Source organism: Megalops cyprinoides, chromosome 3 (genome assembly GCF_013368585.1).
Source record: "Megalops cyprinoides isolate fMegCyp1 chromosome 3, fMegCyp1.pri, whole genome shotgun sequence".
Lineage (NCBI taxonomy): Eukaryota > Metazoa > Chordata > Actinopteri > Elopiformes > Megalopidae > Megalops > Megalops cyprinoides.
This window is the reverse complement of record NC_050585.1, coordinates 28,350,513-28,367,501: the sequence shown is the minus strand read 5'-3', so window position 1 is coordinate 28,367,501 and position 16,989 is coordinate 28,350,513. Positions and strand designations below refer to the sequence as shown.

General features: G+C 46.1%; 1 protein-coding gene across 1 annotated transcript; it reads right to left on the bottom strand.

Annotated features, from left to right (window-relative positions):
- Positions 1–337: 337 nt before the first annotated feature.
- LOC118774451 (BCL-6 corepressor-like protein 1) lies at positions 338–15,896 on the bottom strand. Its single transcript, XM_036523795.1, has 13 exons — positions 15,774–15,896; positions 13,326–13,504; positions 11,813–11,897; positions 8,863–11,502; positions 8,516–8,633; positions 7,806–8,264; positions 6,713–6,924; positions 6,165–6,437; positions 5,686–5,852; positions 5,290–5,435; positions 4,980–5,057; positions 2,857–3,031; positions 338–1,091 (listed from the first exon to the last, which is right to left on the bottom strand). The coding sequence occupies exons 2-13, from the start codon at positions 13,409–13,411 to the stop codon at positions 791–793; spliced, it is 4,740 nt and encodes a 1,579-aa protein (XP_036379688.1). The 5' UTR covers positions 13,412–13,504; positions 15,774–15,896; the 3' UTR covers positions 338–790.
- Between the last annotated feature and the right edge of the window lie 1,093 nt (positions 15,897–16,989).

The following is a 16,989-nucleotide window of genomic DNA, read 5'->3' as shown; positions in this document are numbered from 1 at the left end:
ATATAATCAAGGACAATACTGACTGTTGTTCAAAATGTAACAGAGGAGGTTTCTGTGGATGAACACTGCCTCTGTCAACCAGTTGCACGGGGGAGGGGGGGACCAACTGGTAGTGGCAAGGCCTCTGTTCTCTCCAGGCCACTGGGTATTCTGCAATAGAGGTTCACTGGCTAGCAGAACTGTCTGGTCCAGTGTAAGCCTCTTAGCTGCACAGGAGAGTTCACCAAGACACCACACAAAAGCCTTGGATTATCTCTGCCTGCAAATACTGTTTCTCTCACAAAGTATGTAGCAGAAGGAAAGCAGAAAGCAAACCAAAATGCATTCCTCTCACCCTTACAACAACAGCTGAGTTAACCCAGATATTAAGATGAACACATGATTTTTTTATGTGCATGTTAAATTGTATAGAGCATTTGCTTGACATTGAAAAACAAATACAGTGAACCATGGACTACTGAGTTCCCACATGGGTTCACGCATAGAGACTTCCGCTTCTGTTCCTCTCAGGAGTGAAGCAATTAAGTAGAGACTTATGCTGTGGAAGCCACAGGTTGCTCGTGTGGTGTGTACCTTAAAAAACACTTTTAACACTGGAAAAGAGGGTACCTACAAATCAGAAAAGACAACACTGTACCTTCTTAGGATTCAAATTGCTGGTTCTGTTTGTTTTGCATGGGACGCGACATCCCATTTTGATCTGCCACTGTGGGAGGCAGAGTTCTGACAGGGAACTGACATTGGTGTGGCAGAAGGTGGGAAAGGGGAGTTAGTGGAGGGGGGTTAGCAGCTACCGGCTGCAAGGCCTGGCTGCGTCTGACAACGGCTCCTCCTCCAGAAGCTGCACGCTGGAGCCCAGCAGTCCCTGCAAGTCCGGGACGCAGCGCACCAGCTCCACCGTCCCCTCCCCCTCCTCGTCGGCCGACTGAAGCTCCCCGGGCACCGGCGTCACCTGGCTGACGGACACCTGCCGGTACAGCTCCGCGCAGGAGATTCCCACCACCTCGAAGTGTGGATACCGTGCCCTGAATATCCGAGCGGACATCTTGAGGCGCCTCAGGACATCAGACAGGAGGAACCAGTTGCAGAAGCTGCGAGAGTGAGCACAGTGTGCGATTTAGAACTGAAAACCCAACCAGGTGTCCGTTCCTGGTATCTTTTTCAGGTAGTACACACCGATGAGCCAAAACATTATGACCACCTGCCTAATATGCTCTTGGTCCTCTGTGTGCCGCCAAAACAGCACTGACCCGCCAAAGTATGGACTCTACAAGACTCTACAATTGATGTCCACATGAATGGCTGGACACAGGGTTTCCCAGCAGAACATTGCCCTCCATTGCGCACTCCCTCCACTGGCTTGTCATCTTCCCACAGTGCATCCTGGTGCCATCAGTTCCCCAGGTAAATGGTGCACACATCCACGGCCATCCACGTGATCTAAAAGAAAACAGGACTCATCGGACCAGGCAACCTTCTTCCACTGCTCCAAGGTCCAGTTCTGATGCTCGCGTGCCCATTGTAGGCACTTTCAATGGTGGACAGGGGTCATCATGGGCACTCTGACCAGTCTGCGGCTATGCAGCCCCATACGTAGGGTGCGATGCACTGTGTGTTATGACACACTCCTCCCGTAACCATCATTAAAATTTTCTGTGACTTGTGCCACAGTAGACCTTCTGCCGGTTCAGACCAGATGGGATAGCCTTCATTGCGCTCACGCATCGATGAGCCTTGGGTGCCCAACCCCCTGTGGCCGGTTTGTGGTTTGTCCCTCCTTGGACCACTGTTGGTAGGTACTCACCACTGCTGACCGGGAGCACCCCACAAGCCTTGCCGTTTCAGAGATGCTCTGACCCAGTCGTCTGGCCGTAACAATTTGGCCCTTGTCAAAGTCACTCAGGTCGTTACTCCTGCCCGCATCCAACATGTTGACTACGAGAACTGATCGTTCGCTTACCATCTAATCTACCCAGACCTTGACATGTGCCCTTGTTTGGAGATGATCAACGTTATTCGGTTCACCTGTGTGGTCATAATGTTTTGGCTCATCTGTGTATAATATGAAGTCCACCATTTGGATATACAAAAATTGTAAGGAAAATTCTGAAAGCAAGAAGAGATGATTGTTACATTACAAGTCACATTAAAAAGCCTGATTGGTATGCCATTGAATTGTCTGTTTCTCTTTCTCAGTTTAACTTGTATGTCATGATAATTCTCTACTGCCACAAACTTGATTACTCACATGAAAAAAACAGTAATGTTAGCAAAGATGAAGGTCAGACAGTCTTTGAAAAAGATGCTGCCACTGCCTCTCAGTAGTAGTGTTATTCTTTTAAGCAAAATCAAATCTGAGGCCCATCTGTGATGAAGTGAATAACCTATGATCCTCAAGGAGTACAAGGATGGTACATCATGTGGCATAATAACTGTAATAATCAACAATTATCAATTACATTTTTGTCATTTAGCAGACACTCTTATCCAGAGCGACTTACAGAGGTTACAGTTTTTACATGTTACTATTTATACAGCTGGATATTTACTGAGGCAATTCTGGATTAAGTATCTTTCCCAAGGGTACAGCAGCAGTGCCCCAGTGGGGAATGGAACCAGCAATCTTCTGGTTACAAATCCAGCTCCTTACCACTATGCTACACTGGTGCTCTGATTACCCACTGATATACTAAGTGTTAAAAAAAATACAACACCAAGTACTTCAAAGCTGAAAATACACATGTTCTGTCTGTGTTAATACAATTCAGTGGTAACTGAAAATTAGCACCCAAATATAAACTGATTACATTAATGGTGAAGCCTATACTTTAGCTGTAACCATAACAACTTGCTCACCCTTGGGTTAGTGACACTTGGATATGGTAGCAGGGTAACAGGGGCTCGGCAGAGAACTCAAACATGAAGCAGTCCTCGCCGGTCCTCTCCTCTCCTTCCTTCTCTCTTCCCTCACCCTTCTCCTCTTCCTCCGGCAGGGAGAGCAGGAAATCCCAGCATGCCCTCTCATCAGTTTCTGTAAGTACAGTGTGGAGTACTAAGAGTCTGTTTTGCTCTGAATATCACTCTTCTCAGAACTTGCAGCACCTTCTTTACCATGGGCTTGGCACTCCCTCTAGTGGAACATTTTTCAAGTACAAATTAATATATCATTACTGCAATTGCACATTAAAAAGGACCCTGATTAACTCTCTTGGTGTGAAAGTCTACCCTTGGTTCATTTGACTCATATACCCTTAGAATGGCCAGCTCAGAACTGTTTTCTGTTTCACATTGATGTCCAGCAGAGTGTCACTGGGGGTCAGATTTAAAGGTTTGTTTCATCCAAGAGGGAGCTGGGAGCTGTATGAAAAGGCCATACAGACTAACACCAGTTCTTCTTTTCCCTTATCCCACTGTGTCCAGGTGGGGCTTAATGCTTTGTATTAAACACAGCACCTTTGACAGCCCAGTGTCCCCATTGCATTCACTTTGGGTTTATTATTTTATGAGGGGGAGAAAAGCCCTGCAGTGACAAGTAGTTGCTCCACTAACACAACCTCCAACAACAACCTACCCTTCACTGGAGGTGGTTTATATACTTGATGCTTATCTTTTGGTACATATCCCAGGGACGTGGTATGTCTGATGCCTGTTAATAACATCATTAATAACAAATACAAAAAAGGAGCATAACTGAAGGTGCCACTGTACTATGATGCCTTCTTTTCAAAGGCTAGATTGAGATGTACTCAGATCATGCTGGTTCATAATAGTTCAAAGTGATGACCTTGTTGAATTTCTGCAGAAAAACCTGACTCTGGATCCATCCAAGCAAAGTCACACACTGGAAGCCCCTTATTCACTTATACCCGTTACTTCAGACCAATGGCTACACCACTGTAGTGCTTGCAAATTTCAGAAGTTTTTTTGACAATATCCACATGGATGCTGATTTCAAAAATTCAACTTGTAAACTGAAGGAGACACAATAATCATGCTACTACTCCTATTTGTAATTTTAGCATACATTTACAAACAGTATTTTGTCTTTGTCGATTACCCCTGCCATTATAGTCAACAAAATTTGTTCAGGTGGGAGCAATAAAATGTAGAGTTTAGTATTTCAGTATGGTTTGACAGTGGCAATTTCCTTTCATATGTGTTTAAATCTCCTCATTTAAGGAAGTTAAGGGTTTAACAGTAGGCAATTATCAATAATACTACTTTAATGAATTACACTTCCCCAACCACATGATAATGCACATCCCTTTGCTAAGTAATAAAACACACAGTGTGCTTCTTGCTGAGCTCTTGTCCAGACCCCAAAGCAGTACACCCACAGTTGTTTAATTTAGCATCTGTAGCTAACTATGCAAAGACATCTAGTTAAGGGGCTTTCTGCATTCTCCCCTGGTCCCAAAAACACCACTCATTGCATTACAACTCTGGACTAATAAAACAGCAGTTATCAAATGCATTTTCAGTATCTCCTCCACAAGTTTGCAATGTTTCTCAAAATAAAATTAAAAGAATGAAGTTTCTATACTTGTTACTGTTTACTTATGGGAGGCGTGTAAAAAAAAAAAAAAAAACATTACAACAAACATGCCTACTTTGACTTGACCCACTTTTGGCCCCAGTGAGCATCCAATCAGAAATTGAGCTGAAGGAGACCAGTCCTGGTCTGGGCCAAGATATCAGAATAACTAATGCAAATGTAATGAAAATCCCTAAGCTATCTCTGAATTGGAGCAGGGTAAGACCCCTCGTAATACAGCACATTGCCTGATATAAGAATCACTTTTGTCACATATGATTTCTTTCTTGTAAGAAAGGGATTCTTCTATAAGCATTATCTCATGTGCCTTTATCCTGAGGGTTTTGTTTTCTGTGAGCTATCGATCGTTTCTGGTGTGTTTGTGAGCTGTGGCTGTGTGACTTCTGGTGTGTTTGTGAGCCGTGGTTGTGTGACTCCTTCTTACCGAAAACTGCACTACTGTAGAAATCCCAGTGTAGGCTGGGATCCTGTTCATTCCGCCCCTCCAGATCTGCAATGTATTCTGAAAGACAGTGGCAGGAATAAAACAGAGCTCCATCACTCTGGATGAGACATTCCAAACACAGTAACCCATTCCCTCATTTGGGGTGTTCAATAATAAGACATCGGCCGGCATTCATCCTTCCCGTTCGACTCAGTGTGTGGTATATTTCTGTGGATTACAGTAACATCTACCCATCTTCAGGCTCTGGTATCAGTGAAAGTGGAAAGGAATCAGAGAAAGGGACATTTACCCATGAGAAAGGTTTTCATGTTGTTGCTCTGGGCCAGTTTCAGTGCCGTCTGTCCAGAGTAGGTTGCCAGAGTAGGGTCCGCCCCATGATTCAGCAGCATCCACACCACACTTAAATTGTCATTGACCACCGCGTCATGAATCGGGCTGCAAAATAACCTCAACGTCATACAGTCTGTATGCGACGGTCTTAAGTCTGGTTTGAAGTGTGTCATTCTAAATTATTACCACAACTATCTGGACGGACACCTTCCCAGTACTATCCAGACAAACCCTACTCTCTACAGCTCCACGCCAACAATATACCTCCCACATACTCTCCCCTGTCCACACAGCTCCACGCAAACCTTGTGTCTTCCAGATATACCCCACTCTCTCCACACAGCTCTGTGCCCACCGTGTCCCATCCTGAGCGCTGCAGTTGACGTCCGCCCCGTGCTCCAGCAGCACTCGGACTATGCGCGCCCAACCCCGCGCACAGGCCTCGTGAAGAGCAGTGTACCCAGCATTGTCACGACGGTTCACCTCCCGCACATCTTTCTCCAGACAGTACAGAACAACCTCCTGCAGGAAAGGGAGCCAGACAGGAATTTTGAGAGAGAGAGAGAGAGAGAGAGAGAGAGAGAGAGAGAGAGACAGGGGTCACACAGCAATCCAAGAACGGCAAACAGGCCACCGCAACAGACCTCTCTAATGTCAACATGCATGTGACAAAACTTGGTCATATGCAACAGCTGGAACATGAATCCAAGAAGTTCATTCAGCCATTGAAAAGAAAGTGTAGAATGACTTCAGTAGCCATGCCCATTACTGCCTGTGCTATGTGGACAGGCAAGCTTGGCAGGTATGGGGGCAGGTCGTTGGGCAGTGCTGTACCTGGTAGCCCAAACGGGCAGCTCTCTGAAGGAGGGTCTCCCCAGCATTCTTGTTGACGATGAGCCGCCGCACTTCAGGAGGCATGGGCCGGCCAGAGGGGGTCTCCAGAGCACCTGCCCTCCCAGCGCTTCCTCTTCTACTGGTCAGGGGGGAGGACAGACCCTTTGGGCTAGCAACGGAGCCCAGGGATGGGATTCTTTTTGCTGGTGGGCTGTTTGCGTCAGCGACAAGAGAGGCGGACCGCTTTCCTGAGTGCCCACGTTTGGTCTTGAGCTGGAATGCAGATCTCAAAGTGTAAGGAGAAACACAGCTGTGTAGCGAAAGTGTCAATTTCATGGCAGCTTCACTGGCTTCACACAACTGTCATCAGTAACACATTAAAAAAAATCAACCAACATATATTATGTAGTAATTTTTTTAAGCCATAGGAGGGCAGTATAAGCTTACTGTAAGCCTCCGAGGCAACATTCCACACAGACCACTTTGCGAACGGAGACACTTTGCGTTCACTCAGCTGGACCCAACAAACAGCTATGAACTTTGCCTACCTTCCTGTCCTCTTCTGCCTCACTCAAGTGTTTGCTCTTGAATTTCCTCTTCCCCGAGGGCTTGTCGGTGGGCTCTGGAGTAGCCTGGGACTCCGGGCGGCGCGCGGACCCTGAGCGTGTGAGCAGAGCCCTCCTGGGGCTGCTGTCTGGGCTGGTGCCCCGGCACGGCGGTGTGGTGCTGTGGCGGGGGTGCACTCCTGTGGCCTTCAGGTCTACACAGAGACAGAAGACAAATGGATGACAAAATTGGCACCAGTTCTGGTAGCATTTTGCCACCCCAGGAAGGCTCTATAAGAGAGACAGGTGTTAGGGGTGTGTTTGATTGGACATTCTATGCGTTCATATATAAGCCTTGTGAGGCAATAGAAAGCTGAAAAACTCCACGTCAAACGTCAAATGATGATTTGGATAAACTACTGATAACTTCAGATTAGCTCCTTGTACCATTTAAATTAACTTATTAAAAAGAACATTAACAAATATGTCCACTACTGCTGACACAACAAACATGAAATGAATCTTTTTTAGTGTGCAATAACGGGATAACATGCATGCAAAAAATGTACATAATATGTATAAATTATGTACATAATATGATGTATAAATTATGATGCAGATGCAATTAATTGTGCACAGTGCTGCAAAGATCTGCTATCTTTCACACAAAAGACCTCTGTAACACAGGCACAATACAATACTATCACTCTATGCTCTGCACTCTACATTTCAGACAATTAGGATGATGGGCACAAACTGAGCCAAGCCAGACAGATGGGTAATATTATAGTACATATTATAGTAATATTACATTACATTATTGTCATTTAGCAGACACTCTTATCCAGAGCGACTTACATATGTTATGATCTTTACATGTTATCCATTTGTACAGTTGGACATTTACTGAGGAAATTCTGGGTTAAGTACCTTTCCCAAGGTAGTGCAGCAGTGCCCCTGGGCGGAACTGAACAAGCAACCTTTCGGTTATGAGTGCTGCTTCTTACCACTATGCTACACTGCCACCCCAATATATCTGCAAACACACGTGAGTTCCAATGAGGAGTGTGAGTGATCCTGTCATAGCGACCCGTACCTGCCCCCGCTCGAGCAGCCTGCCGCGTGGTCACGCACTTCTCCTCCGCTCCTGCCCTGGCCTGCTCCCTCTCCACGATGTACTCTCCGTTCTGGTACTTCCTGTTCCGCCGACGCCTCCTCTTCTTCCCCACTGGCGCATCTCCCTCGCTGCCGTGTGAGGGTGCCATGGTGCCCCAGTGCGCCTGGTCGGGCAGCGGGTTCGAGCGAGGCCTGCCCCTCGGCCGGCGGAATGGGGCAGGTGGGGGCGGGGGAGGGGGAGGGGCAGGGGGAGAGGGCAGGGCAGGGGGGCTCCAGTTGACCTGAGGCACTTCCTCCGCTGGCCGGCGGCCTCTCCTCGGCCTGGGAACGCTGTCACCCCTGAGCGCCCCCCCCTCCTTCCCTGGGCCAAGGGGACTGCTGTGCCGTGAATTTGGGGATCCTGTGCCCCGCGAAGCTGTGAAGGCACTGCTAACGCCACCTGTGAGACATAGCCAAGGACTTGTCAACAAACAGCAGCTATGTCAGCACTCTGCAGAGACCCAGCCTCTTCACTGCATGTTAGTCTCACAGCAGAAAGGACTGACAACACCACAATGTTCACTTAGGATTACTGTGCTCTCCTGGTACAGAAATGTAAACTGACACTGGCCCTGGTCCAGAATGTGTTCCAGAACACAGGCTAAAAGTCATCATGCAAGCCCTCATATTGTGTAAGTGAAAGTGTGATACCAGCATCGCCGTGAGAGAGCTGCTCCACAGTGGACAAGCTGCACCTCCCCACACGATTCCTCTTCACCTCAACTGCGCCTGGCTGGCTCAGCTTCAGTGCAGGTACCGACCGCTTCCTCTGCAGCAACACACAAAATACCGTCAGCTCACATGGGATCAGTTTTTAAATTAATTAAAAAAAGTTTTGGGTGACAAAAAGCAACCCAATTCTACACTGGTTGGGAAAACCAACAGAATAGGAGTTTAATATTAACACTCATCTTGGCAGGCTGGTTGTATGAACTGCAATAAATTGATGTGAACAGATCTATGTATGTAAAAAAATAACACCATTCAAAATTTCTTACTTTCTTTGACGGATGGTCTTGCTTGGTTAGAGGGCCCTCATTCGCCTGCAGTTTCTTCATGCATTCTGTGGTCTTTGCTGTAGTTTCTGTCATTGGTTGATCATGCTTACTGGAACTGAGCTTTTTACACTTGTTGACTGCTGTTTTACTTTTAGAAGGGGCATCGCTCGCCTCTTTGGTTCCGCTGCTTTTTTTCTTCGGTTCAGCTGGAGCTGTGCACTGACCCTTGAGGAGGGAGAAAGCGATGCCTTCTAACTTCACACATGGAGAGAGGCTCTCGGTGACCGGCCTCCCTTCCATCTTCTCCTCCTCTGGCCCCTTGGTCAGCTTGGTTGCCCTTCTGATCTTGTCAGGAGGACCACCCTCACCAAACGTTTGTCTCTGAAGGGAAAGTCTCGAAGGGTTTGAGTGCTCCTCAGCTCCCGAGTTTTCTTCCTGCCTGAAATGCGTCTCTGCAGACTTTTCTCTGAGCTCTGCAGAAGTCCTCTTCTCTTGCTTGCCCGTAGCTTGATGGTGATCCCCCATGGAGGGATCTTTCAAAAGCTTTCCGTCTCTCTTCTTCACAGATCTGAATGGCGGGAACTCTCCAGCTGTGATCTGGCGAGATGGGGTGTCTTGGCATCCACTGTGCACAGTCACTGCTTCAGGCCCCCTTGGGTCTGAGGTTGCCAGATTACAGCACCCATCACTGGAGAGGACTGATGTCTCCAGAGCTTTTTGCTTCACTATGGACTCTAGATTGGACAGAGGGGACTTACTTTTGTCCCACTTTTCTTCCATTGTCTGGGGTGGGTTTGTGTGAGGGCTCTGAAGAGGGGTACCCTCGTTTCCACTGGTCACCTGTAATTGGGAGGTTCCTTGAGAGCCTTTTTTCTGCACTGTGGAGGCTCCCTGGTGGGACAGGAGAGCTAGCTGGTGCCATGCTGCCTTGTTGCCATTCGGAGAATGTGGGATGACTGTTTTCCCACTGGTCAGCTTACACTGAAGATGTGACTTAGCAGAGCCAGACAAAGCTACAGGGAAAACATCCTTGGGCTGACCCTGCTGTGCTCCAGCTAGAGGAACACTGCTTGAGTGTTTCGAGTGGACGCATTGCTGTGGATCCTTAGTTACAGATAGTCCTTTCTTTCCCCGAGAGACCAGCTGCTCCCCTTGATCAATGATAGAGATGGTCTCCTGTTTTGCTGTGCTTTGAGGGTCTTCCAAAAACGCAGCACCCTTTCCATCCTTACTGCGCAGGGTGGAGGCGAGCACAGGGCTGGCCACACCCACATAAGTTCCTGGGAGGTTTATGGAACCCTGTGCACAACTTTTAGCCCAGGGTGCAGATGGTTCGAGGACCTTGTGATTCGCGAAGCCAGTGGAATTCTTTGGAAGGGCACCATTTCTGAGGGTGTCTGGAAAGATGGCGTAAGAAACAGCAGGCGCAAGACCAGAGGCCTGTGCCCGAGGAACCCGCTTTGGAGAAGTGGGGTCATTTTTCCCAGCTTCTACAAGGCAGGGTTCCATTTGTGACGTTTTTGGAGTTGCTGCAACACACTTCTGTCTTTTAGACTTTGAAGACAAGTCAAGAGGCATGTCCCTCGCTTCAGGTGAGCATGTAACAGTCTGCTCCTCTGTGGCACATGAGGACTTGAGTTTTATGTGCGTATGCGATGTCTTTTCAGCGCTGTGATGTAATGGACGTTTCTCCATGTGGTTCAGCAGTCTGCCATGAGCGGCGAGGGTGGCTAGGGTTGGGCTGCAGCCAACACGAGAGGAAGGCGGGAGTGAGACAGAGGGCGCGGGAACAGAGCCTAATGTTGGCTGCTTTAATGGGACAGCAATGGTGGGTGAGGCTCCAGAATCCAGCAGCGAATCATGCTCTTTGCCTGCTTTGGAATTCTTGGTGGAGGAAGCAGAGCCAGTTGTCTGTTTTGGTGCTGCCGAAGGGGTTTTACTTTCTGGCGCTATAACTCTACCAATGGAAAACTGGTAAGGATATGGCCGGAGCTGCGGTGTCATATTGGAGCCTGAGCTTTGCAGCTGGCACACTTTACTGAGCTGGTTAGCTGTAGCCTCTCTCAAAGCTGCGATCTGGCCCAAAGCAGGGGGAAGAGTGATCTTGCACACGGGAGAGCTGAGGTTATTGGTGGGGATAAAGGCCATGGGTTGGCCTGTTTTAAAGTGAGTGGAGCTCTGAAACCCTGGGGAAAGACTAATCACAGACTGGACCTGTGCAGGTGGCCTTTTCACAGGGTTTGCAGTGCTGGGACTGGGGATCGCAGAGACCTCTGCGTTTTCCCTTTTACCACAGGGAATGACCACAGCACCTTCTACGTTGATCCTGGGGACCTCGGGTTTCTCGTGCGATGCAGCGTTTGCCGGTGCAGGCCGTAGCAAAGGGCTGTTGTCATAACGTCTTGGAGGAGCCTCCAAGCAGTGTTTCAGTTGACTGCCTTTTGCGGAGACATCTGAGGTTTTGAGGTCGGCTTCTGGAGCGAGTTTAGACTGCTGGCTGAGGGGCACGTCTGTAATGAGCTCGGGAGGTAAGGGCTGAGATGGAGGATTCCCCACCATGCTTTCCGCCACCTTGTTTGGAGTGCTGCCCTCTGTGCTCACTGCACCCCCATCCCCAATATTCATCTGTGTGGGATCCACCTGGACAACAACAAAAGCAAAGCCTATTTGCTGCACATAAGAACTCAGGCCTGTGTTAAGTCGCAAAAAAAACCTTCCCCATAGCTAAGGATTTAAAAAAATATATGAGGAGAATCAGACATTGTTGACCTCATCATAACTGTACTGCAGTTTCCTAGGCTACAGTTTGTGGAGGTCTTTCACTCCAGGAGTGTTCCACTATTTGCATGTTGGCCCCTTACACCAATGAAATAAAAATATTCCATTCTCACTGTAAACATGTGAAACAACGCACAGCATTGCAGTGTGCTCAAAGGCAAAAAGATGTTACCTGCATGTGATCGCTGTTAACACCACATTCCTTACAGAGTGCTGCTTGCAGTTGTACACCTGGGGAATCTTCGGTATATGATGCTCTAATGAAAGAAGAATGCATATTTCAGTAAGTATGTGTGCCTGCATATTTCCATTTGTGGTCACGAGTGATGATCTCAGATATTCCTTACTGATCTAAAAACATGAATTAGTGAGGATTTATATACTCTCTCCGTTTGGTCCCACTGACCACATTTACACACACGGGATACTTCAAATATTGTGGAACACAGAGTATTTGTTGAAAATGTTTTTGTGCAGAATAAAGAAAATACCTCCCCAATATTCACCATTAGTGGGAGAGTACATTCAAATAGTACAGAACTGCATGTAGTGTTTCTTCTACTAATCCTTTAGCCAAATACATTCTGTGCAGAACGTTCAATAATGAAATTTCAACATTGTAATATTCCATATTTCCTGTGATATTCCATGCCTTCTTCTAAACTTCTGTCAGCATACTGACCATATACTGAACATACTCTTTACATAAAAAACAGTGGTACCAAACATAAGTCTGCATGTATTACAGATTTCTGGTACTATAGAACTACTTAGATAAGTGCTGCCTTCCTGCACTTACAAGCAAGGCCAGGTCTGCCAGGTCTGTGGTTCTGTCATTAGTACTTGTACTCCAAATCCTCAACTATGTAATCATGCTACGTTACTATATTACAACACAGAAATATGTATTTAGTACAAACAAAGAGCCACTTGTAACTCTCCAAGACTGTTCAAGTCTTTACAGTAAATCCTTGACTTAAGCAAATCTGAGACAAATCTTATCAGTTTATTCTACTAATCAGGTATCGCCATGTACATCTTTCAAGCAGTTCTCCCCATTTTTAAACAGCTGACAGTTTAGCATTTAGGATGCTTATATTTTTAGGTTGTTGTGGTCCCAAGACCCTTCCTGTGGGCAAGAGAGATTATCTCTTTAGAGATGTCACAACTTTTGAATGAAGTGCCTAGACCTACAGGTTTGGGTCTTGAACAGATATAACCTTACTTCAGCGAGCAGGTCATGAATGTTGAGTACTGTGCTAAGGTTACCGTTTGATGTCATCATCCTTCCAAATTACTCGACACTACATGACTCACAATATCACAATTATTATACAGGGCCTGTTTCATAAGAAACATGTTTCATACTGACCTGTGCATGTAAAATACATGAACATCATTAAAGTCCCTAAACGGTCTACTAAATACAGTTGTACTGAGGAAGGAAGGTTGTTTCCATTCTGAAAACACAAAAGGACTCTAAGGTTTAACCCCTAAGGTGGATCTCAGGCTTGTTCAGGCGTAGCCTGGAATGAACTAACCCATGTGTGACCATAAGTATCACAAGTCATGGGCACGGGTAGAAAATGCAAACTCATCAGTCTGCCACTTAAGAAATGCATGGATGTCCAGCTATTCTGATCTGAACCCCCTACTGTCATGGTCCATCTGTGACCTCCACTCACCGTTCTTCGTTGATGCTGCACAGGCGGACGTGGTCAGCACTGACCCAGCCGTGCACACTGCTGCAGAGTGGAGGGGCCGAGACCATGGCAGGCGGGACAGGTGGTGGGGTGGGATGGGGTTTGGGGAGTGGGTTGGGTAAGGGAGTGATGCCTTCCTCTCTGCTACAGTGCCTCACACACTGCAAGCAGCCCCAGAAAACAATGACAGTAACAACAGTGAGCCAATTAGATTCAGAGGAAGGGAATATCAATACTGCATTACCACAGGCCCATTCCAGCGCAACATGTTGAGTCACAAGCTCTCCAGAAACTAAGCTTAATTTCCACTTTTCAAGACACCTCAGCCCAAAACTTCGAGAAACTTAGTTTGCGTAATCACTCGATGCTTTAGCTTATTCCTTCCTTAAAACAGCATAGCTTGCCTGGTGCTTTGCGTCTCAATTATCAAGCACAAAGGGGGCAGTTGCTGTAGTATAAACTAACGTTTTCTAATATAGTCATAACAGACGTATCAAGGATCCATATAATTATCCCGTAAAGAACCGCACTTTATTGGTATGGCAAAGGAGTAAACTCAAAGTGCGCAAACGTACATAACAACATTCCGATTTTTCGAACGAAACAGAAATTTTAAGACCTTTTGTACACGGTTGACAAGTAGAGAGTCTCAAGAACCAGTGCAATATCACGCAAGACTCACTGCCAAATTGGGATAAGTACTTAAGTAATAGAAATAGCTGCACTGAATACAATGAGTCAAATTACACACATATAACACACAACGTCGACATGTCAGCGCAACACTGGTCGAAGACCAGGTCGATAAGCACTTCCTTGCGGGATCTTGTCGAGTTGGGGGCCTGAATATTTAACCAACACAAACGCAAAGCTGCAAATGAAGGTATAGTATATAATTCCCAAATTTACTGAAACAAAAACTGGTCTCTATAATTTGCCTTCAGGGGATAGTTGCCTCGCGCTCTCTATAAACGCATCATAAGGAAGAGAAAGTAAGCTCCTCTCCGGTAACGGGTAACGACCACATTAGTTCGTATCTACCTACATATGACATACGGTCTAACATTTCTGCTCTCCGAAACACTACTGCTTCAACTTCACGTATGTGCGTGAAAAAAAACGACAGGGATTTGGTAAACTTCAGCCGTGGACCCAAGTGGTCGTCAGGTTTAACCCGCCTTCGATGATGTTATACTTTTGTCATGATGCAATACAACAAAAATAAAACATTCTCACTCACGGAGCTCAGAGCCTTTCCCCGCTCCCGGTCATTCGGCCGAACAGCCCGAAGCCCACGTTCACTCACGAGACGCGTGTGAACGATATCACGAGTCTTCGTGATAAAACTGAAAACGTTTAGCCTAATCGTGTGTAATAAGTCTCCGTTTCAACAAATATTTTCATTTTCTCAACAAGCATACCCTTTATAATTTGTCCAGGATGTTCTACAACACGCCAGGTCAATGTTTTGTTCGGAAGTGCTCGCTATCCGCCCGCTTTTAGCACAGCACGAACGGACGCTTGCTGCTCGACTCAGGTGATACGAAATGTTGAGGTTGTGGGAGACAATGCAAACGAATGGCTAGTTTTATGTGCCAAAATTGATGAATACTCGTTGTAATTAAAACGCATTTGTGAACATTATTTCGTAAATACCATAACTCTAGACGGACAACACAACATTTTCAGCTGGAGAACTGTCAAAACTGCATTTCCCTAAATCGACACAGACGTGCACACACATACACGGCCACAATGCAGACACATTGCCCTCATCGCATCCCAGTATCGTAACATTACCCGACGCTCAAATGTCATTAAACAAACATATGTACTGCAAGTTAGGTAGATCAGTCATTTGACCAAAGCGCCACATGAGGCTTACAAATTAAGCAACATTGTGATAATAATCTTCAAAAATATTTGAGAGGGGCAATTAATCTCCACTAGCCAAGAGGGGACATGTAACACTTTTTAACCACTGTTTTAAATTGTAACACAGCAGACACCGTAAAGACAAAAAGACACTCAGCAACACCATTAACTCAACTTATTGTTCACATAGTTAGCTGGGTGCTATACATGTAAACTACAACATACTCTCGAATGTGTTCAAAATAACAGGCGATTTGAGATCCCTGCGCAGCAAAGTCAACGCTTGCTTGCCAATATCAGTCTGCATTACACATTGCTTGACAATGTTGAGATATCTGTATCCGAGAGCACGGACCTCAAATATTCATTAGACAATCTTCCCTTGGCCCTTACTAAAGATCGTCTGTGCTCAAAAATAAGATCACAGTGGACCGAACCGATTACATTCGATTACAGCGCTGAATAATTCGTAAAAAATTAGCAAGCTAGCTAGCAATGGCAAATTGTATGAATAATTACCAGTCCGTTTGTACAGTAGATAAATGGAACAATTACATCAAAGGAAGAGTGAATTCCGTGTCTTTCGTTACGGTCCGTTGCAGTTCACTAATTTCTCCCGTTTTCGGTTCTGAAAGTCCAGGGGGGTTTCGTCAAGACAACCCGTACCGTATCTCTCAGTCTCCGATGGGAGAGAGGGGCAGATGGAGAGCTGCCAGCATGGGACTTGTAGTGTTTCACTACCAACGCCCTTTCGTTGTCAGTCTAAATAAGGGAGGAGTAGGGACTACAGGACCCATCATACAACGCAGGCCCTAGCCGCTCAAGGGGAAAGGGGATCGCAACGGTGCGCTAAACTGAAAAAAGCTTTAGTGGCAAAGTGAAAATAGAGATTAGCAAAATAAAGACACAGCGTGTAATATTGTGTCAAAGGAACTTACGTGCATAGACCTATTATAGTAACACATACTGTAAGTGATGTTGAAGCATAAAAGTCAGTCTGAAGTGGCCAAAGAAAAGGGAGCTTGAAAAAGGTAACTAGCTCTAGCATTGCAGCGGAATTCACACGAGGGGTAGAGACCCTGGCGGGTGTGGAAAGAATTCATAACTATTGTGAATGATTCAAAGTGCAGTGGAATGACATGCATACGTAATATGCGTGTATCCCCATAAAGAGAGCGAACGACGAGAGGAATTGTGTTTGGGCTGGAAGCGCAAGTGGGGCTTTGACCTCTTGGAGAAACGTGGCTACTCTGACGGAAACATCATCTGGATTTTACCTGGGCGACAACGGAATTAATTTTTTGACAAGGGGACAAATAGACGCAACACTGAAAAACAGTTTTAAAAACATATTATTACGTTAGAGTACAGCATTGGATTTCTACAGGCAGCCGATCGATGGCTCAAAGTAGGAATATAACGATTGCTGGATGTACGACGTGAAGGTGATTTAAGTCAAGCAGGTAGCCGTGTACTTTTGACTTTGACATCATGATATTCCTCTACATGTCCACAAATGATTTACACCACTCTAGTGTTTTGGGTCGAAATGTGAGCTTTATGCATGATGTACGTGTGTCATTAATGCCTGCTGCTATGAGAAGAATCAGAGGTGTGATTTATGGGTCTTAAGTCCAACACCACAAAGTATTCACTAATTTCAGTGATGTCATCCATTGTTAAAATGCTGGCCTACTGACCCTGTTGTTTTCACCCACCTGAAAGGAATACAGATATTTTGATGATAACACCTGAACAACTGAAATCACAT